The following is a 26,085-nucleotide window of genomic DNA, read 5'->3' on the forward strand; positions in this document are numbered from 1 at the left end:
TTTCAAGTTGTATTAAAACTTTTGGAATTTTTAAGCTTCTTTAATTTTTATATGCTTATCAATTCGATTTCGATTTGTATTTTATTACTATTTTTTTTTTTTGCTTTATTAATTTTTATTTTTGGTTTATTTTTTATACACACTTAAATCCTTGGTTTTAGGTAAAATTTTTTTCTTGCTTTTTCGCATTGTATTTTATGGGCGAGGCGCGCAATTTTGTGTTCGTTGTGTTCCACATGTATCCGACGACTGGAACTCCATGACTGACATTTACATTTTCCTTTCTTTTTTCATTTGGCTTTGGCCACGCGAAAGCTTCGCACTTTTTGAATTGAGTAAAGCTTTCACGTAAGCTTTTCCCTTTTTGCTTCCGCTTTCCAGTTGCCAAGTCGTCCTCTTCGTCCTCATCATCATCATCGTCATCGTCGTCGTCGTCCTGTCGTTTATGTCGTTGTCGTTGTAGTTGTCGATTGTTAAGTTATACTTCATTCGCCAAATACTAAACTCTAGCTGTAATTATGAAGCTATCCTCTTGCTCTTGGACCGCAACCACATCTTTACCTCTGGCCAACAATTTTTTTTTTTTGTATTTTGTGACCGGCTTTATAGAGTTGTCAAATGGCCTTAGGAATGGCCAGTCAAAACATCAAAATTCATTCCGCAATTGGCCAAGGGCAACATTTGTTGGCCAGTTATATGTATATGAGCAGGCTATGTGTGTGTGTGTGTGTGTACAGAGGGTTTTTTGGTTCAGGTTCCTTGGTGTTCACTCACTGCTACATACAAGTGTAGAGTCGCGGCTCCCCTGGTTTTCGTGTGTTTTGAAAGCGAAAGCCATTATTATTGGCCTGGCGGCGGCATTGCATGACACAACACAGAGTCAAAGCCAAAGTTAAGTTTTCTTACACCACCTCACCCACAAAGGACGTGGGTATATACATTTTACAACGTCTTCATATAATATTTATCTCAATTTGGTCCTCAAGTCTTAAATCAAAACTTATTATATTACCAAACTAAATCATATTAAACAAGTTTAAGAACTTTTATTAGTTTATGTAGTTTACACAAACCAAAATCATTTCAAGTAGTAAACTTACGGTTTGTTTTTGTCGAATTAAGATTCTCTAAGTCTTAAAATAAACTTGCTAATCTTCCATTTGTTAAATATTCTTAATTTTAGTAAAAGAGAAACTGGGGATATTCATGCGTTTTCTTGCCGTTTGTTAAAAATTGTATTAATATGTTGAGTATCAAAATTTTTTAGCCTAATATCATAACATGAATTAAGATTAACGGCTTCAACTGAGCTAAAAATGTCGTCTAAGGCATTGTGAAAAATGTCATCCAATTTTCCAGAGTAAGAAATTAGGTATTAGAAGCGCGCACTTAAAAATTTAAATATCTATGATGAAAAATTCTACTATACCCATTGAAATTATGATTTCCAAAGATATATTGGAGATCTATTTTTCTCTGAAAAAATGTAAAACAAATATTTTTCAATATTTAGGGAATACAAATCTTTGAAAGCCCAAAATAAAAGTTACCAACTTTCCAAAGAGAGCTGCTTAATATATATTTATTAAGTTTATGGGTTTGTGTTTTGTTTTCAAAGTATTTAATTATACATACGTATATTTAATTATTTCGTTAAAAATATGTAATTACAATTATAATGAATATTGTATAATCCTGGCTTAGTTTACAAGAAAAATGGAAGTATAATACGGTAGAATCCGGTTATAACGACAAGTGAATAATTCGTCCTAATACAAACTTATATTAAAACGTCTTCCTGATATAACGACAAAAATCGTTGGTTCCTTGAGCGTCGTTATAAGCGGATTCTACTGTAATTAAGATTATTTCATAAAAACCATCATATATCAAATTTATAGAGATTATAGAGATTAAGGTAAATTATAATTTATATGATTATTTATGTTTAAACTTTTTAATTATTTAACTTATGTTCAGTCATTGATAGGCTTGTCGAACAACATATTAAGAAATATTTAAATTTTATTTTCAAAGTTGTTTTAAAAAATTGAAAATTTCTTTGTTGTAACTTATATTAGTAATAAATTAATAAAACATTGGGTTTCTATTACTCCAAGAAAAAAATTTTGTGACTTTCTATTTTAATATACTTTTTTTCTGCAAAGAACTAACTGGACTAAATAAAAATTAAACCTTTTTAAATCGATAGTTTCAATATTATACTTATTATACTATACAATACTATTTTTTGGACCTTACTTTTTTTTTTAAACACTTAACCGATCTATGTGGATATGCTAAAGGCCTTAACGAGCTCACACTCACACTCAACTATTTTATTCTGCGAATTTAAAATCGAACTTGTCTTAATGTATATAACAGATCAACCCAATAATAGATGATTTTAGTCATTTAAAAAATCACATCCCTAGAATTTAGTACTAGACTAAGAAAAAATATCTTAAATTAGTTGTAAGGTTCTAAATTAAAAGAAGATTTAACAAATGCATTTAAAATGAGATATAAAAATGCATTTAGAACATATACCAAAACGAAGAACTGCTCTATACTCGTAATTTCAAAGACATTCCGAAATATCCTTAATATTTTTTGTGCGGTTCATGCAAAAACTTACATATATTGATTTTTATTGAATTAAAAATTATGACGTTTATGATAAATATTTGCATAAATTCAAACAATAAAAATCAAATTTTTATTAAAGTTAATCAACAATAACCTAATATTATTAAATTTATAGAAGAATTTATAGAATTATAAACTTTTAATTATAAATTGGTTCAATAATTTTCAGTTTTATGCTTCAGTTAATTAATTATGTTATCCCATAATCCATATTTGACATAAAGTAAAATATTTAATTGAAAATGTTAAAAATATCAAACTATTTAAACAAAAATTAAATGCAAATTATGTGATAGAATTTTCTTAATGAATGGAATATGATTTCAAAAATTGCTGCCCCAAACCCACAAGACCCTTTGTCCACCCGTTGCATTTGAATGTATCTATAATTTGAATGTCATTTGTGATGAAATTTGACATTTAGAGGTCAACTGTTGGGATCCCAGACAATCTGAATTTAATTGTAATCTGAGATTAACTGAACCATAAAAATAACAAGCGTATAATGTAAAATGTTCGTGTTTCAAATTTTAAATTGGGTCAGCTATGATTTAGCTATCTATTTGAATACCCTTGCCACAAATAGATCAAATCGATGGAATATGTAGGTAGATAGTCATTGTCAATTACTAATTTGAAATGCTTACAAAGGACATGGTCATATTACATCAAAGAGTCCTTCCATTCAATGTCATTGGTAGTCAATTTTGCCGGATGCTATAATATAATTTTTTAATAGGCCTAGTTCTGAGTTCCGTTTGTATATTTACCCTGTCAACTAGAGTATAAGTAGTTCGAACCTGTCTCAAGGCTAGGATTTGACCCTCTGGTTTAGTTTTCAGTTGTTGTGTTTCCGTTGTTTGTGTTGTTTTCCTTTTTTCAGTTCCCCTTCCCCTCCCCATCAACTGCTTTTGCGTTTATTTGGGGTCGTAATACAGTCAAACATGCAAACACGCACAGGGCACAACAATATTCCGACCCTCGCAAGGTAAGGTCCTTGTCATTTAACTCACTTCGCTGTGTTGACCTTTTGTTGTGTCGTGTGCTACTAAAAACCAACAACAACAGTAATAGAAGAAGGAACAACAAACTTAATACCCAAATGCCACGCCTTGAGCTTGAGCTACATAGCAACTTACCATGTTGCATGTTTGATGAGCTTATCAAGGCTTCCAGATTATTGAATTTTTAAATCAATACATTTCCGGCGTTGCCAATTAGTCTCTTCGTACTTAATTGCAAATGAATAAATCATTGTGCCAAACTATGCAAGTTGAAGGATGCAACCTAACTACTCACCTACATAGCTACGTATAAAAGTATAGATGTATATACAGTAGATATTCATAGAATTTATATCTAAATACATATATATGTATGTATGTATATGTATACCAACGTATGCATATTTATAGACATAAAGTCCCTGAATAATTGAAGCATACACAGAAACTTACTCAGCAGCAACATCACCAGAAAGGACCATCGGCAGGGGGAGACGGAGAGAGAAGCAGTTGGGGCAGCAGTTTCATCAACGTCATCAAGGGAAATCAATTGAAGCCAAAAAATATTGTTATTCAAACATTTTTGGCTAGATAAATACATCTAACAAATTTGATGAATATGAAAATGTAATTATATACTGAAAATAATTTCAACAAAAGAATCAGAAATGCATTGTAAATTGTTCAAATAGATAAAGAAAAAGGGAAAGAAAACTAACAAACTTTGTCAATGTCATCGACCAAAGCGCGAATATTTTCAATTAGTGAAAACTATATTATTACAAGGTTAAAGAATTCATGTCTTAACAACTTACTATTTGTTGCCAGGACATCAGGGAAGGATTCATTTAAAGATATGTTGATACCATAGGACTAAACCCATTATTAAGCCATTATTAAATTCTTATTCCCAAGTTCCGAGTTTTCAAGTTCGCCAATCAAATTGCGAAGGTGGACGAAGACTAGGACTCAGATTTACCATTAATAACGTCGAATTAATGCACCACTTTTCGCCCTTTTCATATTACTCTCTTGGCCTCCTCTAAATCCGCCACTGTAAAAAAGTTTCAACACCAAGAGCAAAAAAAAGGGATCATTAAAGCTAAAGTCGTTTCAAAAGTCTCTCAATTTGGGAATCCCAATTTGTTTATTCCGACACTGAATGCAAATTGATTTGTTTGCCGAGGTCGATGTATAGAAAACTTTTGATTGCCAACTTGAAGGCAATGAATAGGACTACAAGACTTCTTATTAACGACATCAAGAGGCACATAAAAGGTTGAATATTTTATAATCTCTAGATAAATATTGAAGTTATTAATACAAAATTCCATTTTTGGTCCATTGTTCTTAGGTGAGCTGTATGATAAAGGAGTCTGATGTCCATAAAATAAATATGCAAAAAATATCAATTATATAACCGAATTTGTAAAGTTTAAAGATAATCCTGCAAAAAATTATAGAGTTATTAATCTAAAACTCTATTCTCTATCGATGGTTCCTATGAAAACTCTGTACAGTCATTTGATCTCTTTAGATTACAAAAACAAGGCAATAGCGATGAGTACTTAATTTAAAAAGTCCTTCCAAATGTCTGGTTCTCAGCAGGAATCTGTAAAAAAAAGAAAGACAAAGAGTTGTCAATTTAATAATTTTTAATCACAGAACACATCCTTGACTCCTGCCGTTCCTAAGACAGCATTGGAGTCTCCCATTTTAGAACCCTAACCCCTTCATTCTGTACACAATATCCTAAAAAGATACAACTTCATTAAACTCTAAAAGGCAATTGATCTAGATAGACCAGATGCCAGATAAAGTATGAAGTATGGCTATATAAATTCGTTTCTTCAGGCTGATCAAGCCTATTTATAATAAGCCTTGACACAAAACCTTAATTTTATGCGTTTCCAAAGATTTTATACTCTCTTTATTACTGATTTACTGACAATTACTGAATCACCGATAGTTATTGCTCATTTTACTATAAAATTTCAAATTAAATTTAAAATAAATTTTGCAGTTCAGACCCCATTTTGGTGTTTAGCACAGTAAGTATTAATAACTAATACCAAACTCCACTGACTACCCACGTTCCCACCAAAAAGATATGCTTTGATGACTAACTTATTAGCAAAATGAAAGCTTAAGGGTAATTAAATATACTTTCATGGAATTACTTACTTCTCAAGGTCAGGAATACACTCCCCCCATATAGTAGTTGATGTCACTTATCTAACAAAATTGTTAAAGGCGTAACCATAGTTACCGTACTATTCAATTTAAATGCTATCTCAAAAATTGCTCACTCTGCGGTAGAAAAGTTGCTGATTGAAAAAATTGAAAGAAAACGTAGCAAGTTACGATAGCTTCCGTAAATTAACTAGATGTCCAACAATCAGTAAACTTTTAAAACTTTCTTAAATAAACTTTTTCTTGTTCCCTTCCAGTGCAACGAGCACGGGACGGCATCTACTCTACGATACTCTAAACAAACTGAAAAACTTAATTTTCTAACCATGACCTCATGCTTTACCTGAGCATATTATCTCTTTGAGTATTCATGGTTTGCCACCGACAACCATTGATGGTGATGATGGTTGGCTGGTTGGCTGGTTGGGGTTGAGCTGGTGAATCATTCATGCATTGATGCACAAAGTTCAAATTTCTTTTGGCCAAGAAGAACAGCCACAAAAGATTAACATGAGCTGAGCTGCAGCTCATCCTGAATCCCACTAACTACTTGCTCTCAACCTCTTCAAAAAAAGAAGATGAAAATTCTCACTGCTCTCGCAATGGCATCTCGTTTATGCTTCTAGTTAGTCCTTGGGCGTATGCACAATGTGTATACTGTTTAAATTGTTGCGTTACTTCCCCGTTACCTCCGCCGTTACCGCCTCTTTTCAGCCATCATCTTCCGAGCAATTCTCTTCTCCTGGGGCAATCCTTGTAGAAAGGAAAAAAAAGAAAAAAGTTTAGCACAACGCGCGCTTTGCTCGCTTAAAAAAAAGAAAAAAAACAACATTACAAAGGCAACGCAAAAACGCCGTGTGCTCCTCGCCTAGCCTGGTATGCGTTTTCTCCACATTGTTCCATGCGGTTGAATAAACACAAGCCGTTCCACTCACACACTTACTCATACTTATACACGCACCCATACACACACACACACACACACACACACACTCACACATATACAGAGACACTTATACGCTCGCTTGCCTCGACAGACTTACAAAATAAACATTGCGGCATGTATTTTGTTTGTACACACTGCGTATACGTAATGTAAGGCCACTCATTACCTTACCAACCAACATCCACCCAAGCATCCACCTATCCTTTCCTATCCTGCCTATCCACCTGGTGGTCGTCAGTGGCCACCACAACACACCACGACATCAAAAAAAGAGACAGACAGAGGCAGAAAGAGAGAAAGAGGAAAACAGATACCCATGGACACATTGCAGTCCGTTGAGCGTCACGTATGCACATAACTCAACAGCCAGGATAGCCATTGTGTAAAATAATTTAACCCTTAGCTGGGATCATAGACATATTTCTTGATTAAGAGTGAAGGAATTAAATAGTAATTCATATAATGGAGTTTAAAAATAAGATATCTGGGGTATTATTGTTTTTTTTTTTTCAACCAAGTCGAAAAAAGAAATTGTGCAAATATTAAATGATGTCCCCTAAGGCAAAGGCAGGGCAAAAGGTGTTTTAAAAGTCGCTACGGTCATACAATTCAATTTCTGAGACATAGAGTAATATCGTTCATAATTAATATTAAAATATATAGATGCAACTAAATTAATATTTAAATTGAAGCTCTCTAATAAGGCCTCAAAGTCGAAAAGGTGTCAACCATTTTTTTGTTTGTACAACGCGAAAAAGGGAAGTTCATAGTGACATAGTTTAAAGATGGTTGAATATAAAAATATACAAAATTGGAAAACTTAAGATCAAGCAATGTAGTTTTAAGAATTACGCATTTACGCATTATGTAATGTTTAATAATATGTATTTAGTTAGAAAATTAAATTACATTCTCTATCTATCATGTAATAGAACCATCGAACAGACACTTGCTGACAAGAAGTAATTGCATTAGTTTGTACCTGTATGTGTGCTCTATTAACTGTATTTCCAGTTTCGATCCCCCTTTGCCATTGATTTGATAATATTTGGGCAAGTTCGAGACGAGGCAAGATCCTTTTTGCAGTGATTTCATTTATTTTTGAAACTCAATTTTACGAATTAATGCCATAAAATGACTTGTGGATCACAGCAAAGATAGTCAGTAAGCTAAAATTTAATGCAGTCAAATTTTAAATCATCTTTTATCTATTTTTTGCATGATGACAATAATTTATTTTGTATAAGTTTGTTCAAACAATTAGCAAACAAATGTTAAGTTTTAAGTTTTATTATTGTGCCTACGAAATTTCAATTTTTTAGCATTGAAAAGTTAAAAGCGATTAGAGTATTCGCCATTTTAATAAGATATGTATCTGTTATGCACAATTAAAAGGTATTAATATTTTATAATATTGGGTTCAATTAGTCAGTAATAATTTAATACATAATTTAGTTCGTTTATTTATTAATTTTATTATTATTTATTATTATAATTCATTATTATTAAAGTATAGGATATAGTTATAAACTATCAACCTAACTATATTTTACAAGCACTGGTAAACTAAGGCCCATACACTAGCCTGGGATTCGAACCCTGATCCTCGTTGTTCAGTTGACTAAATGACTGGGCCACTTAGAGAACTCATCTACCGAGGACTGCTTATTTATTAATAATCAATTAGATTTATAAGTACAAAATGTATGTAAGAGTTTCAGAATTTATGACAAAAGATAAAAGAATTCATTCACAAGACATTCACTTCAAACTTAAAATTTTACTCTAAAATAAAATATCAAAATTTAATCATTTACAAACAACTTATAAACTTTTTGAATTTGTAGAACAATTGGAAATACTATAAATAAATTTTAAATACACAGATTACAAACTGAAAATAAAAGCAATAGAAAGACCTATTCCTAGATAAATATATAAGATTTTTAAACTTTTTGGTATTGTAAAACAGTTGGAAAATACTTTTCGATTTATTTTTGAATACACAAATATTGGGAAATTCAGATAGAAAAGTAACTTAAAGAGCTTCAGTCAGACAAGGTACGTTCTTATAGAATTATTTCTTGCTAAACAAACACTTTTATTTTAAATATTTTTCTGGTGTTTTTTTGGTGTTTCAGTATTCATTTGAAAACGATTAAAATGTCATTGAAGCTTAACAGGGAAAAGAGATTGTGATGATGGCTGATGGGCCTATGTGGAGGTTAAAAGTGAACTAATTTACATAGACCGCATGGTACAATGCGCAGGCAGGCCGCATGAAGGTGGAAAAAGGAGGAGGAGAAGGAGGATGAGGTAACAAAAAGATTCATTAGGGCCAATCAGTGCAAAGCGAGTCGAGAAGAAGGACAAGAGGATGAAGGATGCGAATGAAGGAGGTAAAAGGCGAATGTTATGTGATGTGTGTGTGTGTGTGTGTGTATGTGAGTAACGTAAACAGGAGCTGACTAAGGCTTTGGCTGCCTTTGGTTGTGCTCTCTGTTGTTTGCCTTATAAATACGCACGCTCTACTTTAAACAAAGCGTAGCATACATATAGGCGTACAACCAGCAAGCCATCAACTGAATCATTCTACCCACTAACCTACCAACCCACACACACACACACACACAGACAAATACATACATATACTCACGTACACAGTGTTGTAAACAACTTGTACGTGTACGTGTGTGTGTGTGTGTGTGTGTGTGTGTAAAACAAATTTAAACTTTACACCCAAAGTTTATTTTTATGAGCAAAACTTTAAATAATGAAATTATCTGACAAGAACTTGGAGATGGGCTTACAAACCGTATAAAAAGAAAATCAAAAAGAAAGAGAAGCACATTGGGGAATAGACAGACAGACAAAGAGCGAGAGAGAGAGAGAGAGAGAGAGTGGGAGACAGAGAGAAGATGGAGAAACAAGGCAACTGATTACCCAATAAACGTCTGCAGTTTACCTCGTCGTCCCAATCCATGGTGTAATTTATGCCCACCCATTTTGTCGCACGCTCGAGCCCTCCCAGTGTTCCACCACGCCCCTTCGCCTCACGACCCCGGAAAATAATCTAACATTTTGTTATCAAATATTTATTTACACTTGAGCTATAATAATTCATTGATGCATTTAGAAGGCCTCTACACAGGCCATGGCATGGCATGGCATAGCATGGTACGGCACGCATGGTTATGGTTCAAATTGAGGTCCTTTTTAGTTTTTTTCTTGTTTTTTGCTTTTTGTTTTTTTCTGGTCTCGCCTGGTCTGGTCTTGGTAAGCACCCCGACCCGGCAACGTGAACGTCAAGACTAACCTTTGCCCGATGTCCTTCAAAGGCGACAGTTTCTGTGAAAGCAACAGCTGTGCGCTCTGGCTCCTGGCTCCAAAATCTCTCGTACGCTCTCTCGTAGTCTCTCTTGTGTCCTTTTGTGTGTGTGCCTGAGAGAGAGAGAGGCTGAGAGAGAGAGAGAGAGAGTGAGAGACTGTGTATGTGTGGACATAACGGAGCTTTTCGATCCACTTCCAGTTTTCGGTAACGGTTTTATATCCTACTATATGTAGTCCTGCCTTGCCTTATCACAAGCTTTTTCGAAATGACAAAAATTAAAATAGAATTGGACAGGTTACTAAAGGGATTTACAAGTAATGCGTGGGTAGATCTTATAGTTTAAGGACTCTTTTGAAACATTGAGAGTTTGATAACTTATATTTTCATTTTAAAATTGTTAGAAAATTGAACCTAAAACAATCATTATACTTATTGTTAAATGATTATAAATTTTCAATTTTTTTGCAGTTTTTTATATTTATATTTTATTTTAGACAACAATCTCCTAAATTGATGTAAAATATATGGATGTTTATAAGACCTTGTTTAGATTTAAACTTTAAATTTGAAGTGAATTTAATGAATTTCGTTATAATTTTTACAATGAGAAGTTAGAATTTTCAAAAATTCAACTTTCAACACTTTAAAGGCCTAAACTTAGGGCGAAGAAAATTGTTAAAAACTTATTTTTATTGTTCATTACTTTCACAAAAAACGGTTTGTTGTTAGACACAAAAATGAAATTAAATTAAATAAAAACTCTTTAATGTTACACAAAAATGTACAAATGTACATTTGAAAAAATAAATTTTAAAGTTTTACTCGGTAAAGTTTCGTGAAAACCCTTATTTATTTTGGATCTCATTACGAAAGCTCCTAAATAAAATAATTAAATATCTCTGAAGAATGTCTCAATACCTATCATTTTTTATCATCTGGAAAATTAATTTGGGTTAAAAAGTTCTATTGGTTTATTCATAATCAAAGTATTTCAATTTATTTATGGCATTTCAAAACTAAGAAAATAATTTGGTAAGTACTTAAAAACTCCTGAAGCTAGCTTTAATTAAAATTCAAAAAATTGAAAAAATGTCGTCGAACCAAGAAGGTAATGAAATCTTTGTTAATAAAACTCAGTCAAAAGTGGTTAAACTTTTTAAAAAGACGTTAATAATAAAAAATGAATGCTTAAGCGGTTTATGATTTGTCTGAATATAATCCAATACTTTACTTGTAAATTTTATTTTTGGTTAAGGTTAGGCAAAGTTTTATTTTTAAATTTCTTCGCATAATTATAAAATTATCAACTAATAATATAGTTAGTAGTATTAAAACTATTTTCGGCCATTGTACTAAACGTATTAGAATATTTTCGGCTTTTTCACAGTACTAAAAATATTCAATTAGTTTTGGGAACTTATAACAAGTTAGTTTTTTAAGCTTTAGTCCGAATTACTTTGTGAAACTAACGTTTCGCTGAATTTATTATCTTCAAATTCTGTTCGAGCACCAGAAAATGGATAAAGTTGTTTTCTGTAAACTTAATTTTTTAGCCGACACAATAATTAGTGAGCCCGGCTTAAACCTGTATTCTAATTCATTCCTTTAAATTGTTTCGCTTCTATAAATAAATTTGTAGGTAATGTAATTGCTAAAAGTAAATATTGAAAGAAATTATAATACAAAATCATAGAATACTAAACAATTACAACACCTTTTTTTAGTCATCTTATTTAAAGGATATAAATCATTAATATGTTGGCACTTTGTAACAAAATTGCTGATAAACTATTCGAGCAGCACATTTTATATGACATTTGATTGTCATTCTAATGATTAACACCATTCCGGGTAGATCCTCTAATGCTTTAGCCGCCGCACAGCTCGAATTCCCAACGCTTTTTTGCTTATAAAGGTCAAAAGATTCAAATTTATAGATCATTTATAACATATCCAAATACGCAAATACTCAGAAGTTTCCCTTTGAAGTTAAACTACAATCGTTAAATTTCATTGGATTTTTTAATTATTATTGTAATATTTGTTTAACAAATCTGGCTTTACTAAAAAAAAGGTTTACCACAGAAATGTCTTTTTTTCTTTTTTTAAACAATTTTTTCATTTTGTTGGAGTCTATAAGCTTTGATCAATGAATTTGTTTTCTAAATATATACATAAAAAGTATTGTTAGCCAGTTACCATGCATTTTTAAACTAAGAAATATGTATGTATATTATATACATATTTTCTAAACATGCATTACAAAAAAAAAAAAAAAATACAAATTTAATAAGAAACTATTTTTTTTTTTATAATGATTGGTTATTGGTTATTCTATGGTCTTCAGTCTTCAAATTCGAACAAAGGCTTTCCATTGGCATCCCAAGTATTTTTACACTTTTTAAAAGCGCAGACCAAATAAAGAGCTGAAAGAAAAGATGATTAAATTAGATGGAGAATTGATTTCATATGAAACACATTTACTTGTTGCTTCCCATTCCGATTTGGATAGAGTGCCCACTGGTTTGCCACGATTAGTGCCCGCCAAATGCTTCAAATGGGCATATTCTGGATCATTGGCCACACGATTTACCTGGACAGTTTCCAAGCCGGACATACGCTGAAGCAAATGTCTGCCATGGGGCAGTGTCTCCTTATAGTATTCAGCAAACGTGGAACGTCTTAGCACTTGCAAACCATATTTGCGTGCCAATTTGACTAGAGTTGGAAAGTGTACCAGAAATTCAGGGCAATCCACAACGCCCTCTAAATGAAATTGATATTTAGCGCCAAATATAGGCAATTCATCGGCATCATTTTCGAATTCAATGGAATACACATCGTTGCCAAATTTACGTTGTCCAGGACCAGCTGCTTTTAGTCTACGCATTATTTCATATGCATCTGGTATGGTGGCTATAAAATATCCACCTGGCTGTAGACATTCGGCAGCATTACGTACCATGCAATCGGCCTGGGCCAAGGATTCGAAACAATAGTGAAAAGCAAACTGGCACGACACGAGATTCAGTTGAAGGGAGGCATCTTTATAGCGTTCCCGCAGACGCACCAATGTCGAATCGCAGGCAAAGAATTCAGCTGTGAATTTATGGGCATATTTGGAGTTCTCTGCACGTTTCAATATGTCCTGATAACGTCGCTGGCATTGTTCCACCGACACTTCGGCAATGTCGGTACAGATCAAGTGAGCTATGGACGCCTTATCCCATTTGAGTAGATCACCGCCTTTGCCGCAACACATGTCCAGGACACGTATGGCATCGCCCACACGTTTCTGTTCCTTTATTTTGCCCATGTACTCGTTAATAAGTTGGCTTTTAATCCAATTGTTGAAATTTCGCATAAAGAAAATTTTCGATTTCAGACGATCCTTACGTCCGGCCTCCTTAAGTTCATTATAATGATGGGCAACCACAAATGTATTGGCGGCTCCAGTCTCCGGTTCCGGCTGTGGTTGCTCCTCGTCGCCACCATGACCCACGCTTTCTATGTTACCAGCGTGTGTTTGTTGTTGGTTTTCTTCTAATTTTCGAATTTTTGGCGGAGGAATGCCATAGTCTTCTTGGCCAGTAGATTCACTTTCGTCGTCATCTGAAAGGTTGACTCCCATGGCATTTTGTTCATAATTTACGCTCATTCTGTTTGCTTAAAATTCTAGGTCCGGTTAATAAATCTGAATTGAGGGCGCAGCCAGGGCTGATGAATATTCAACAATAGAAATTGCTCAGTGTCGACAAAAAAAAAACATCGAGCAAGCAAAACTATCGGATCCCAGTGGCGCCATTTTGAAATCGTCTTAAAAAATATTTTTTTTTAAATTTAAAAAGAAAACTACATTTTATATAGAAGTCTATGAACGCAGTTTCACTCTTCAATTACATTTTTAAGACAGATAAAAATTATGAATATAAATAACAAGTTGGTCCATATATGTTGATAATAATTAATTTCTTGTATGCATTTGTTACAGATAATTTTCAATCTGGAATAATTTTTAATTTGGAATAAGAATGTAAGAAATCGTAAATTAAATATATTTAATTTAATTCTGTTAAATATACTTTGTTTTTGAAAAGTCTACACAGTCACGAAGCATAACACCCACCACTAGCAGCAAACGAGTTATCGATAGATCCAGAGCGACTACCCTAAATAGAAGCATTTTCGTGCTCTCATTCTCTTCTTTTCCAATCATTAATTTATTTTGTTTTGTTTACGTTTGCGAATCGCTTGGCCATGTCCAATCCCCAGGAGGATCTACTGCCACCCAACGCGGAAGACGATGAACTGACTCTGCCACGTGCGAGCATTAATAAAATCATTAAAGAACTTGTACCCACAGTGCGAGTGGCAAATGAATCGCGAGAATTAATACTCAATTGCTGTTCGGAATTTATACATCTAATTAGCTCGGAAGCCAACGACGTGTGTAATCAAAGAAACAAAAAGACCATCAATGCCGAGCATGTGCTAGAAGCCCTCGAACGTTTGGGTTTCCATGATTATAAACAGGAAGCGGAAGCTGTGCTACACGATTGCAAAGAGGTGGCCGCCAAGCGAAGACGTCAAAGCACAAGATTGGAAAATCTGGGAATACCCGAAGAGGAACTCCTGAGGCAGCAACAAGAACTGTTTGCAAAGGCGCGTGAAGAACAGGCCAGGGAAGAGCAACAGCAATGGATGAGCATGCAGGCGGCGGCGATGATCAATCAGAGACAACCAGTGGCCAGTAGTAAGCGTAGTGAAGATGACGACGAGGATGATGATGATTATTAATATTTAATAAATAGAATTCACATGTATAGAAAGTGTGTGCAATGGTGTTGCTCTCAATTCCATTAAGTTTCGCAACTTTTTGTCCGAATCACTCAATGGAATAGGGAATCAACACGTATAGCTTCAAGTTTTTTGATTTTTTTTTTTTAATAAAATATTCTTAGATTAGCTTATTATAGCCTGATTTTCAAACTGTTGCTCCAATTGATTGGTCAAAAGTCTCGGAAGTTCGGCAGTTGTCTTATATGATCCAGGTGTATATTTGCCAAGCAATTCAGTGTGAGTTTTCCAAAATTTCGATGATATCAAATCATCGTGGAGTGGCACTATGACCTGCCTGGTCTTATCACCTGGTTGCAGTTCCAGGCGTTTTCTCATCAGTATTGTGCCCTTTCGGTACATGGCTGGCATATTGTTATAGTTTATGCCAAACTCTTGGAATAATAATTCATTTTTATCTGCCGAAAAAGTGCCTCTTAGACGCTCCTCAGCCTGTTGATTGCTTAACCCTTTATCCAATACTAATTTCCAAAATGCTGTATTATATAGATTATTTACATGTACATCGGCCTGCCGCCAGCTAAGATAGTCCCTTAGATTCTCATCGGAAGGATATAAGACGACACGACCATCAAAACATGGAGCATAATTTAGTTTTCTATCCTTCATCCACTGGGGCCATTGCATCACATAGTTGGTGGAGAATAAGCTGGTGACATAGGTTAAAAGTTTGGCCGATCGACGTTTAAATGCCTGCGTCTCCTTGCGAAACACAAATGAGTATTCGTCACTCTGGCCATAGGCCAGGACAATATCACGAAATTCTTCCATCACTGCAATAGCTGCAGCATTCATTAAATTTAGAGCTGATGAAAAAAACATTTGATTTTAATTATTCACCATACACTTGTTAATTATTCTACTTACCGTTCTCATCGTTTGGTTTCTCAAAATCATGAATCTTGGAAAATTTGTGAAATTTCTTGCCATCAATTCGTATTACAATCCATACATTGGGCAATATGCTGTCGTCCTGTTCATAGGATTTAACGTATTCGTATCTGCTGCAGGCCATGTTGCGTTTGGCCAGGACACTGGCAATGGGTTTATTTAATAAATTGTTGAATTTTCGGCAAAAAGCAAGATAACGCATTTATAATTATTTTTTAATGTTGTTTTTGTTGTTGTTGTTATTACTCCAGCTGCCACATGGAAGGAACAGCTGATTGTTAATTGGAATATCGATAAATGAAAAGTCTCAAATGGTGAGCGCCAAATTCACAAAAACATTATATATAATAGGGTATTGAAACATACATAATTGATAAATTAGTCCTAACTAGAAACTAATTTCTATGTTTTCAAATACCGATAATTATTAATCGACTAATCACCACAATCGATTAATCTTCACAACTGGGAAAATGTCAACTCTGTCGGAATGAAATTCAGGTATTAAGAATTTGCAAATTTGAGAAAATAAAGCTTTAAAATTCACACAACACATAAATTGAAGCGACAAAAGTAAAGCCCATTGAAAATACAATAGACAAATATTCCACATAGTGTATTGGAACATCATTTAACTGGTCAGGACAAAGTAATTATTCTATTAATCCCTGCAAGTCATTTGGAGCAATGGGCGACTACGATTCGGATGAAGAGACTTCGCAGGTGGAGAAACTCCGTCATGCTAAAGTACCACGCGGGATGTTTGTCAGCGGCTGGGACGATGATGCCGATGAACTAATCGAAGAGGATAAAAATCCTCAAGGTATGGAATAAAATATAATACTTAAAGTTTTACCTTAACCAAAAGATTGTCTTGCTCTTAGCCAGCATTGAGCGCATGATTCTGTGGGCTGTTAACGAGAATCGTCTGAGTGAAGTTCGCGAGATACTCAAATTGGATGCTGAAACTGCTAATGCACGGGATAACGATGGATATACGCCTCTGCATCGAGCCTGCTATAACAACTTCATCGACATTGCCAAGCTACTGCTCCAGTATCAGGCCAATCCAAATGCCCGCACTGAAATGGGTTGGACACCCTTACATTCGGCTTGCAAGTGGAACAACGCCGATTGTGCACAACTTTTGCTACAATTCGGGGCCGATGTCAATGCCGATTCTGATGGCAAACAAACTCCTCTACACATTACGGCCACGGTTTCAAATTGCCGGAATACGGCAACTGTTTTACTATTGGATCGCTATATAAAGGGTAGAAAGGAGAATGTTTCCGAGGACACAGCTGCTGTAATTGCTCGTCGTACGGGCATGAGTTATCCCATCTTCGAGATCTCCCATGAAGCCTATGATTGTGAGACGGGACTGATAGATTAACTAAACCATGGTATTATTAATTAATGTTAAAAAATAGTCTATTAAAATTGTTTACTGTATGAGTGGACTTTGATTTAGGCATATGAAAATCTTTGAAAATTATATTTCAGGATCAGTCACATTGATAATTGTTTTTTTAGCAAACCCATAGTTAAATACTTATACTTGGAAATAATTTATGATACTCTTTAGATTCTTGTAAGCCTAGTTCAACTGGCTGGCGCTGGAGTTCTTACGAAATGTTCATAAAAGGATTTTGTATAGCCAACCATTTCATCTTGCATGGCAGCGGGCACAAAATACGGATTTCCCTGACCACCTTCGATGGTTCCCTTGGCCGTGTATCGCATATAGCTAGAGACTGTTGTCTCTGGTGGTAGCACAGCTCCATCCTCAATAACACAGCAATCTTTCAAAGTGCAGCGACGTCCCTAAGAATAAAACTTTAATATGGCAAAAATCTAAAAAAGTCTGTCACTGCCAACTTACAATAATCGCATTCTTTCCTATATAGACATATGAGCCAATTGTGGCTGCTGATACAACAGCTCCTTCGCCAATAAACACATGATCTCCAATGTGCATGGGAAAGAAGGCGATGCCTTTGCTGAATTGTTTATAAGGTGGACGGATGACGGAATTTTTACTAATCACACAATATCTTCCAGTTCGTACATTGGCCAAATCACCTCGTATAATGGCACCGCTCTGGACAATAACCTTTCCATTGAGTACTATGTTCTGGGAACCACAAAGCACTGTGTGGCGGCTCACCTTGTTGCCAGAGGCCTGTGGAGAAAATAAACAAAATGGATTGGGATGAGGTCATCTGGGCAAATGTGCAACCATTTGGTAAGTTGGTCTATTTCTGAGTCTGGTTAATACTTGCCGTCTCCACGTATTCATCCTTACTGTAGTATGTGTCTGCTATTTCCATGATTCCTTAATGGTTTATACTAAAATAATAAACAAAATAGTTTAACAATTTGCTGATTTATTTTTGGATAGTGTTGAATAATTTGTTCAAAAAACTATCGAAAGTATCGATAGAACGATGAAGCATTAACGGCGACTGTTAAAATCAAAATGCAATGGTCGCTGTTAACTCACTGTTAATCATTTTTGATTTCTTTTTTAAATGATTTTTTTTGGTTTTTAATTAAGACATGAAATAAAATAAAGAAGCAAAAAATTATATGTTTCATACGAGTCTCACTCTGGGTACTAAATCCTCTAAAGCGACATGTGAAACCAAAATGCGAGAAATTATGTAATAATTTTTCTTTAATTTTATGTATTGAATTGTATTTTGTACATAAATTTGTGATTAAAATTTGACCTGTTAGTTTATTGTAGCATCATTTGGAGTACATAAAGACACAAATATGTATATTTAAGAATAGATAAATTAAATAATTTAATATTTAGTATCAACATTTATTTAATTTTGTTTAAAAAAACAACAACAATAATTATATGAATACTTTCGAAAAATGTTTTTTATTTTATCTTAATCGTAATAAAAATAAAATTTAAAAAATTTAAAAAATAAATAAAAAATGCATTTAAAAAAAGAATAATAAAAAGTAAATAAAGGAAGGTAAAAATTTATTTAAAATAATATATTTTTTTGTGGCTGAAATGTTTTTTACTTGCACTAAAAGTTTGCATAATCATTTTTTGTTTTAGTGCAAATTAAAAAAGTCTCTATAATAATTTGTTCTTAGGTGGCAGAAGTTTTCACTTGCCTAATTGTTTATTTTTTATTGAAAATTATGTTTGAATCCTCAATTAAAATTATAATTACCAAAGATTGCAATTACTTTGAGGCACGCGATGTGCAACAAATTGAAACTAACCAAAAAAAAAAACCAATTGCAGGTGTTTAACTTTAACCCCCCGCACCAAGTTGACCCTGGACTTAAGCTGCAGGTGATTTCACAGCAACAACAACAACAACAAGCACTATAATACCAACAACAACAACAACAACAGTCACAAAACCACATAAAAAGATTGCCGCCTGTAAGCAAATTTAAATCTTCTCTTAAAAACAACAAAAAAAATTAGAAGGAAAAGAATGCTAATAATTGCCCACAGCTGACAGTGACCTTAAGGAGCAACCAGCCAATGGGCCAACAGTCCAATGATGTTCCAATTAATGCTCGTTAATAATCGCAACTTAAATGGCCAGCACACCCTAAACCCATGCCATCCCGCCTCCACCTCCGCCTCCGACAGATCTAACTATCCACCATTGACCTTAAAAATGCACGCTCGAGTGCCCTCACGAGGTGCCGGCAAAGCATTGGTATATACATATATATAATTTGTATTCTCTGTTTAAGCATAAGATACTTGTAGAATTACTACTATCTGTATATATATATATATATACGTAGATATTGTTGTTAACCACTTGGAGGAATATTCAACAATGCTAATAATTATTGTTAGCAATTGAATTGAATTGTTTGCTATTTGGCGAATGAGTTAATTTCATTTGCAGAGACTTTTGGATATATTTCTTCGATTACTTTAGTAGTTGAATAAAATGTTCTTGAATGTAGATTATATAATTTTAGTAGTTTGTTTGTTCTTTGTACCATCTTAGCTTATTTGTAACCAATTTTAGTAGCTTTATCATGGATTACACAAAAAATTTCATTTCATCATTGAAATAATTATCTGAATTTTATTGTGAATATTTTTATTTAAGCTGTCACACAGTGCGTATACGTTATATTTGACTAAATGAAGCTACACACTAAACGTTTTTTCCTTTTCACTAGTTCAGAAAACGTCACCAGGTTTGAAATCGAACAAACAATTTTTCCAAGCCCTGAATTATTTTTCTTGTAGTTGAATCGCCGAGTTTTGACGTTAAATGATCGCAAATTTTAAGTTTTTATGCATTCTACTTAATCAATTAATTATAATTATCAACTGATAATACTTACCTGGTCTTTATTAAGACAACAACCAGAAATTTATATCTTTAATAGAGAGAGGACTCAGATATTTACCAATCCTTCTTCTGACAAAAGAAGACCAACAATCTCTTATAGTACGTGAGACGATAGGAAAAAATTTCTAAAGTAAATTATTAGTAAAAGATTACACAAAAAATTAGATTTTATCATGCAATCCATTTATTCCAATTCCATACAGATTCCACTTCTCCTGCCTGAAATATAACTTTGATAATCTATAGTCAAATATCACAGACAATTACCAGATTTGATGTAGTTAGAAGGACATAGCACAATCAATTTTATTAATCCCAAATGAATAATTAACTCATGTCAGTCTTTATGTTAATTATTTACATTTAAATAGTTAACAGAAATACGACTTGACTCTATGATTGACTAAATTTTAGTCAAAAATATCTATTACGACTAAAAAAAACTCATTATAATCTTTAAAACTATTCAATTTTTGTTTTGATTTTATACTTTGTACTTTCGCAAGTTTTTTTTTTGCAAGTTTTTAAAAAATATTTGGTTGCTTTAATTTTTTCCGTACTTGTTAAACACTAAAACAACTTGAAATTTTAGAGTACTTTAAAATAATGTCAGTATTCTAAGTACACTGTGTTTTAAAATAAATGAGTCCATTATTCATACGGTGATGGATGAGAAGTCAAAAATTATGAATACTCTAGATTTTCGATTGATACGATCATTCATTGATTCAAATTCGTTCTTTTGAAGTTATTAAAAATTTAGTTTCAATTTTACTAAGTACCCCCCACCTATCTGATAACTACCTGTCTAAGGACAAATGAGTTGAGGTTCTTTAATTAAAAAATATTAAGTTTTAATTAGTTTGTTGATCAACTCTTCAGTTGGAAGTACACCTGGCCGGACTTTTCCACGGATTCCACCAGAATCAAATACGCATAGAAAAACGTTCCAATAAATATATAAATACCAGTAATAAATTTGAAATGTTACGATGTTTAGATTCTGTAAGTCTATTAAAAACTTAAGTTCCACATAATCAACAAAGAAGTCGTAAGCAATTTATAGCCCATAAATCGCTTAATCCAATGGTTTTACAATACACCAAACACAAAGCAATAAAAAAAACTTCTTTAAGCAATTTGACCTTCGTTTGGACCTCTTTTTCAATTGTCTCTATATATGTATGTGTGTATGTGTGTGTGTCTATCTTGTGGGCATCTATGTAAATATTTTACAAAATAAACCACCTCAACCATGACCTTCATAATTGGTTATTGTTGTGGGCCACACATCGAAGAGCCAAAGCTAAAGCTAATCAAGATCAAGACACACGCACTCTGTATGTACATACATCCGCCTGTCGAATCTCACGATCTATTTGCCATTAAAATTTAATCGTTTTCAACAAGTTGTTTTTTTAATTTTGCTCCAGGCGCAAAAAAACAATAAAAAAAAACCAAACTATTCAATATCAATATTTATGATGAAGTTTCGATACTCTTGTGATATTGAAAACTTTTCTGATTTCTAAAAATGCTAAAGAAAAGGTTCATATATACGATACATTTAAAATTATAATATAAAATATTTCGAAACAACATTTTATTTTATATACATTTTTGTATAAAATTTACTTAATACTTTAATTAATACTTCTTTTTCCTAAGGTAATGAATTCTGTTAAAGGTATATTTGGTTTTTAAAATAAAAATAAGCATTATAAATTAATATTCGAATATTTTGAAATGTTTTTTTTTAACAAATCTATCAAGATTTCTATTTTGAATCATTAACAAACTTGAAATTCAAATTTAAGGACTTAAAACATGCATTGTGCCTTTAATTTAGAGAAGAAACTAGGACACCAATCCAGGATTGATGAAAATCAAATTATGGAATAATATAGATACAAACTTAAGCACCAATCGGTAACTTACTTTGGGGCAAATCCCAAAATTTTTTATCGTAGTTATTTTTTTTTCTCTGGGGCGTTTCCTTTTGTCTTAATCTGTCCCTACCCGTAAAGTATCTCACAAATGACAAATGAAAGGAGATACACATATTGATTACAGAAATGGTGGAAAAAGTGTGGAGGAAAGGAAAGGGGAGTGGATTGTGCAGGGATCATGAATTAATCCGTTTTCTCTAAAAGCTCCATGGTTTGATATCCTCTCAGGCGGTAAAATATATTGCCATGTCGAAGAGGTTTATAGCAAAGAGATTCTGCGCTTCAGTTAGTCGAGAGATCTGCCCATTGAGTCAGGGGACTCCGAGTGCCATGTGGATCTCTGTATGAAAGTTACACCATGTGTCCACCACATATTGACTTTATCTATAAGGCCATCTATAGACTAGCTACTTGTTCCATAGTAGTTTTCATATAATAAACCCCTACCCACACATAAATAAAATTTAGGAATAATTTTTATACACAGAAGGAGACGTAAGAAGTATTTTTGCGCCACTTAATCTACTGATATATGCCTTTGTACTGAAAATATACATAGAATATAGCGCTTAATAACACAAAATGCTGTACATCGACACCAGCGCCACCTAGCGCCGGTCTCTTATGATTTTTCAAGAGTTCACCCCTCACAAATAAACGTACTTTTGATTTAAATAAACATACATACATAATATATACTTATAAGAATAAGGATTGCTAAAAATTCAGTAAAATATTTCTGATATTGACTTTAAGTTTTTGGTAAAATTATGTTTCCATCTATAAATTTAAATGATATTTTTCTTTTTTAACATTTTTGAAGTTTTTTTTAATCTTGACTGAGTTTATTTACTTGGCTCTGTGATTAAAAGTGCAAAAAAATCCTTGATTTATATATAGGGATATGGGCAAATCTCCAGAAATGTCAATCAAGGGCAAAAATTTCAAAATATACCTACATAGAAACTTTAAGAATCGAAAAATAGAGCCTCGTTATATGATGATGATATGAATATGATTCAAAAAATTGTAGAAAAATTCTTTAGGAAGACTTTGTTTGAATTCGTAAGAACCTTAATAAAAGAATTTCGCTTGCGATTTCCCTGTTCATCAGATATATATTTTAATCCTTTAAATTTAACCACAAAGTGAATGGAACCCTTCTTGTTGGCAAGTGTATCAAAATCTAGTCAAGTGCATAAACAATAAGAGAGAGAATTACAACCAAGCAGCTACAAGAGCAACAACAACAGCAGCAACGAAAACATAATTAATAAATAAATGAAAACAATGCCAGTGTTAGCAGGTTCCAGTCCGATCTAATTGAATAATTACTATATGCTATATAGTCATACGTACTATACATATATCCGAATGATGCCGAACCAAATCGTATCGATTTTAATCGCATTGGATGAAGGAGAAACGACAAATGAAATTAATTGCAATTTAATATAAAAAAAACAACAAGAAAAAAAAAAATTGTGAAAATTATTACAAGGTGAGTGCAACAGAGATGGCAAGCATGTGGTAGATGCAATGCGGTTGCATAATATTTTCACTTTTTTTGCATGCAACTTACAACAAGTTGACCAGCAACAACAACAAACAAAAAATCACCAATGTGAAACAAGTTTTTTAGTCAAGTCTTTTGTTTTAATCAATAAATCGATGCTGTAATTGACAATTGATAGATAGTTATAGACAGAGATATATGTATATATATAAATATATAGCATACATCGTTAATATATGCATTAATGTCTGGGCGATTTTATTCAACGATTTGACCTTTTCAAGTAGTCATAATGCACATTTGGAAATTCATAAAGGTTAAATTGAAATAGTTTTCAGAAATCTATTATTAAGTTGGAATGTTGGCAGAATGATGTCATTCGAAAAGGATTTTAGTAGAGTTTAGAAAACATTTTATGAAGAAAAAATAGTTCTTTAACTATGTAAATTTAACTATATTTCTCGAAAAGGACTTTAAATAGAGTTAAAAAAAATTTTATTAGAAGGAAAAACTATTTCAAGAACTATTTTAAAGTATAAAAATTTAAAGGTGTAGTTTAATAAGGATTTTTCATTAAACTTTATTATGGTTGAGAAATTGTTCTTAAAAATCGAAACTTTATTTGTTTCAGAGAAAACAAAGAAAATGGGAATGAAAATAGTCCTCAACTCACCTAAAAACTATGAAAATGATTTATGGCAAATTAAAGTTTAAGTATTTGTGACCTATAGCGTTACTTGTTTAGCTAATTGGTTTATGTATAGCCACTTTGGACATTTATGTTATAAGTAATTTTTGTTCTTATGGAATTATTGAGAAGATTCAATTAAATTTAAACAGTTTTCGATTTCAAGATCATGCCATACAACATCCAATAGGCACACGAAGCAGCAAGAAGTTAGACTTGGGAAAGCTAATTAGGAAATTTCCAAATTTTGTGTTTTCTTACGACAAAACGTTTCCAACGAGCAATTCATAAACTCTCAAAACCGTTGGAACGAGTTGTAGTGATAGTTTATACGAGAATTTGAGTCATCATGTAAGGCTCCAGGAGTTCAAGGCTCAAGGACCGCATGAAACCACCGTTGTCCAATAGTTTCATCGAGGCTGTAGCAATATAATCAGAAAAGTATTCCGTATATTGCTTTGAAGCCATGGGCAGACAAACATTTTGGTGGCAGGTGATGGACATTTCAACAGGACACAACACCGAACAAACTAAAGATGGCTAAAAACGCCCACACAGTCGCTTTTGAATCACACAGATTGAAAACCCAAAATAAATTCTCTCTGGGCCTTTTTGACAGCAATGTCCGAACTTAAGAAAACCATCGCCCACGAGTGGCTTTAAACAATCTTCGCTTACATTCAGATCATGGAAAGGCAAAAGATAGTTATGTTGGGCAAAAAAAGAAAAATGTCAATTTAAATTCTGAATTTTGTACCATTTTCACATGTGCAATAAATGTTGATTTTCCAAACTGCTTAAATGAGCTCTTCAATAGTTTACAGACTTGATTCTTGTTTAAAGTTAGTTAGTGTTTAAAGTTGCTTAAAACTCATTAATTTAGTTATTTGTTTTGAGGCTTGTCACTTTACCGCCTTGGCCAAAAACTTAATGATTATTTCATAGACTTACCACCCAGACAATGAGCAAACAGTTTGAATAGAACACCAAAATGTTTACAAACTTGATTTTAATTCGATTTGTTTGTTTGTTCAATTTGCATTTGATTTGTGCAAATATTGCGATTTCAATTAATTTCCCAAAACAATTCAAGTTCAAGTTTATTAACCTTAGGTTAAAAGATCAAACAGATTAGAGATTTATGCGATTTTCTCTACAAATTGAAGGTTGCTAAACAAATTATATTTTAGCAATTGTTCCATAATAATTGCTACAAGAATCGAAGAGATAAACCAAGAAGGAAGGTCAAACAAACTGTTTGACCTATATGAATTTTCTGGATCTCAATTGTGTGTTTTTTTGTTTTCAATATGAGAAAATTGACCAGGCTAAAACCAAATAAGGAAGTAATCAACTCGTTTGTCAATTACACATGAAAGCCGAACAAACATCGCGTCATAAATAATACAAATTGCTCATACGCCATGTAAGCCGGGCCAGGTTTTGCCTTGGTCAAAGAGACTACGCATAAAATTCGTTTCATGAAGTTCGGAAAGACAAGTTGAAATCAAATAAAATCAAAACTGTAGCTAACGAATTACGCGTCATGCATTCACATATAGCAATCAGTTCCCCCCTCCTCCCGTTACACCTCTCCACTACACTTGGCAACAACTTTAACTAAAAATTGTTGTTGAGCCGAGCAACCGAGTGAGCCAGTGAGCAATGGTTAGAGAAGGTCAAGTGCAAGCTAAATG

At 33.2% G+C, this 26,085-nt stretch overlaps 5 protein-coding genes across 6 annotated transcripts; 2 read left to right on the forward strand and 3 right to left on the reverse strand.

Moving 5' to 3' along the window:
* Positions 1 to 12,408: 12,408 nt before the first annotated feature.
* LOC6643487 (mRNA cap guanine-N7 methyltransferase) lies at positions 12,409 to 13,856 on the reverse strand. The gene is made up of 2 exons (XM_002066450.4): positions 12,608 to 13,856; positions 12,409 to 12,549 (listed from the first exon to the last, which is right to left on the reverse strand). Exons 1-2 carry the CDS (start codon positions 13,779 to 13,781, stop codon positions 12,467 to 12,469), a joined length of 1,257 nt encoding a protein of 418 aa, XP_002066486.1. The 5' UTR covers positions 13,782 to 13,856; the 3' UTR covers positions 12,409 to 12,466.
* Positions 13,857 to 14,245: 389 nt separating this feature from the next.
* On the forward strand, positions 14,246 to 14,946 carry LOC6643486 (protein Dr1). The gene has a single exon (XM_002066449.4). The coding sequence runs from the start codon at positions 14,381 to 14,383 to the stop codon at positions 14,918 to 14,920; it is 540 nt and encodes a 179-aa protein (XP_002066485.1). The 5' UTR covers positions 14,246 to 14,380; the 3' UTR covers positions 14,921 to 14,946.
* LOC6643485 (probable tRNA(His) guanylyltransferase) lies at positions 14,945 to 16,159 on the reverse strand. Its single transcript, XM_002066448.3, has 2 exons — positions 15,848 to 16,159; positions 14,945 to 15,786 (listed from the first exon to the last, which is right to left on the reverse strand). The coding sequence occupies exons 1-2, from the start codon at positions 16,071 to 16,073 to the stop codon at positions 15,086 to 15,088; spliced, it is 927 nt and encodes a 308-aa protein (XP_002066484.2). The 5' UTR covers positions 16,074 to 16,159; the 3' UTR covers positions 14,945 to 15,085.
* A 168-nt stretch (positions 16,160 to 16,327) lies between these two features.
* Positions 16,328 to 17,326, forward strand: LOC6643484 (ankyrin repeat domain-containing protein 49). Of its 2 annotated transcripts, XM_047010951.1 has the most exons (3): positions 16,328 to 16,372; positions 16,487 to 16,694; positions 16,756 to 17,326. In XM_047010951.1, the coding sequence occupies exons 2-3, from the start codon at positions 16,559 to 16,561 to the stop codon at positions 17,265 to 17,267; spliced, it is 648 nt and encodes a 215-aa protein (XP_046866907.1). In that variant the 5' UTR covers positions 16,328 to 16,372; positions 16,487 to 16,558; the 3' UTR covers positions 17,268 to 17,326. The 2 variants fall into 2 exon arrangements, with proteins under 2 accessions (XP_046866907.1, XP_002066483.1); XM_002066447.4 differs by having other exon boundaries at positions 16,335 to 16,694.
* On the reverse strand, positions 17,302 to 18,299 carry LOC6643483 (dynactin subunit 5). The gene is made up of 3 exons (XM_023176405.2): positions 18,157 to 18,299; positions 17,757 to 18,056; positions 17,302 to 17,698 (listed from the first exon to the last, which is right to left on the reverse strand). Exons 1-3 carry the CDS (start codon positions 18,202 to 18,204, stop codon positions 17,477 to 17,479), a joined length of 570 nt encoding a protein of 189 aa, XP_023032173.1. The 5' UTR covers positions 18,205 to 18,299; the 3' UTR covers positions 17,302 to 17,476.
* Between the last annotated feature and the right edge of the window lie 7,786 nt (positions 18,300 to 26,085).

The sequence above is a fragment of the Drosophila willistoni genome (assembly GCF_018902025.1).
Source record: "Drosophila willistoni isolate 14030-0811.24 chromosome 2R unlocalized genomic scaffold, UCI_dwil_1.1 Seg200, whole genome shotgun sequence".
NCBI classification, from domain to species: Eukaryota; Metazoa; Arthropoda; class Insecta; order Diptera; family Drosophilidae; genus Drosophila; species Drosophila willistoni.

What these genes read in the sequence shown, in the direction of transcription:
- LOC6643487 (XM_002066450.4), bottom strand. Translation starts at nt 13,781, where the DNA reads ATGAGCGTAAATTATGAACAAAATGCCATGGGAGTCAACCTTTCAGAT. An exon ending in ATCGGAATGGGAAGCAACAA is followed by an intron (nt 12,550 to 12,607) that starts GTAAATGTGTTT and finishes CTTTTCTTTCAG; the next exon opens with CTCTTTATTTGGTCTGCGCT.
- LOC6643486 (XM_002066449.4), top strand. Translation starts at nt 14,381, where the DNA reads ATGTCCAATCCCCAGGAGGATCTACTGCCACCCAACGCGGAAGACGAT.
- LOC6643485 (XM_002066448.3), bottom strand. Translation starts at nt 16,073, where the DNA reads ATGCGTTATCTTGCTTTTTGCCGAAAATTCAACAATTTATTAAATAAA. An exon ending in GAAACCAAACGATGAGAACG is followed by an intron (nt 15,787 to 15,847) that starts GTAAGTAGAATA and finishes TTTTTTCATCAG; the next exon opens with CTCTAAATTTAATGAATGCT.
- LOC6643484 (XM_047010951.1), top strand. Translation starts at nt 16,559, where the DNA reads ATGGGCGACTACGATTCGGATGAAGAGACTTCGCAGGTGGAGAAACTC. An exon ending in AGAGGATAAAAATCCTCAAG is followed by an intron (nt 16,695 to 16,755) that starts GTATGGAATAAA and finishes TCTTGCTCTTAG; the next exon opens with CCAGCATTGAGCGCATGATT.
- LOC6643483 (XM_023176405.2), bottom strand. Translation starts at nt 18,204, where the DNA reads ATGGAAATAGCAGACACATACTACAGTAAGGATGAATACGTGGAGACG. An exon ending in AGGATGAATACGTGGAGACG is followed by an intron (nt 18,057 to 18,156) that starts GCAAGTATTAAC and finishes TTTTCTCCACAG; the next exon opens with GCCTCTGGCAACAAGGTGAG. An exon ending in TAGGAAAGAATGCGATTATT is followed by an intron (nt 17,699 to 17,756) that starts GTAAGTTGGCAG and finishes TTTTATTCTTAG; the next exon opens with GGACGTCGCTGCACTTTGAA.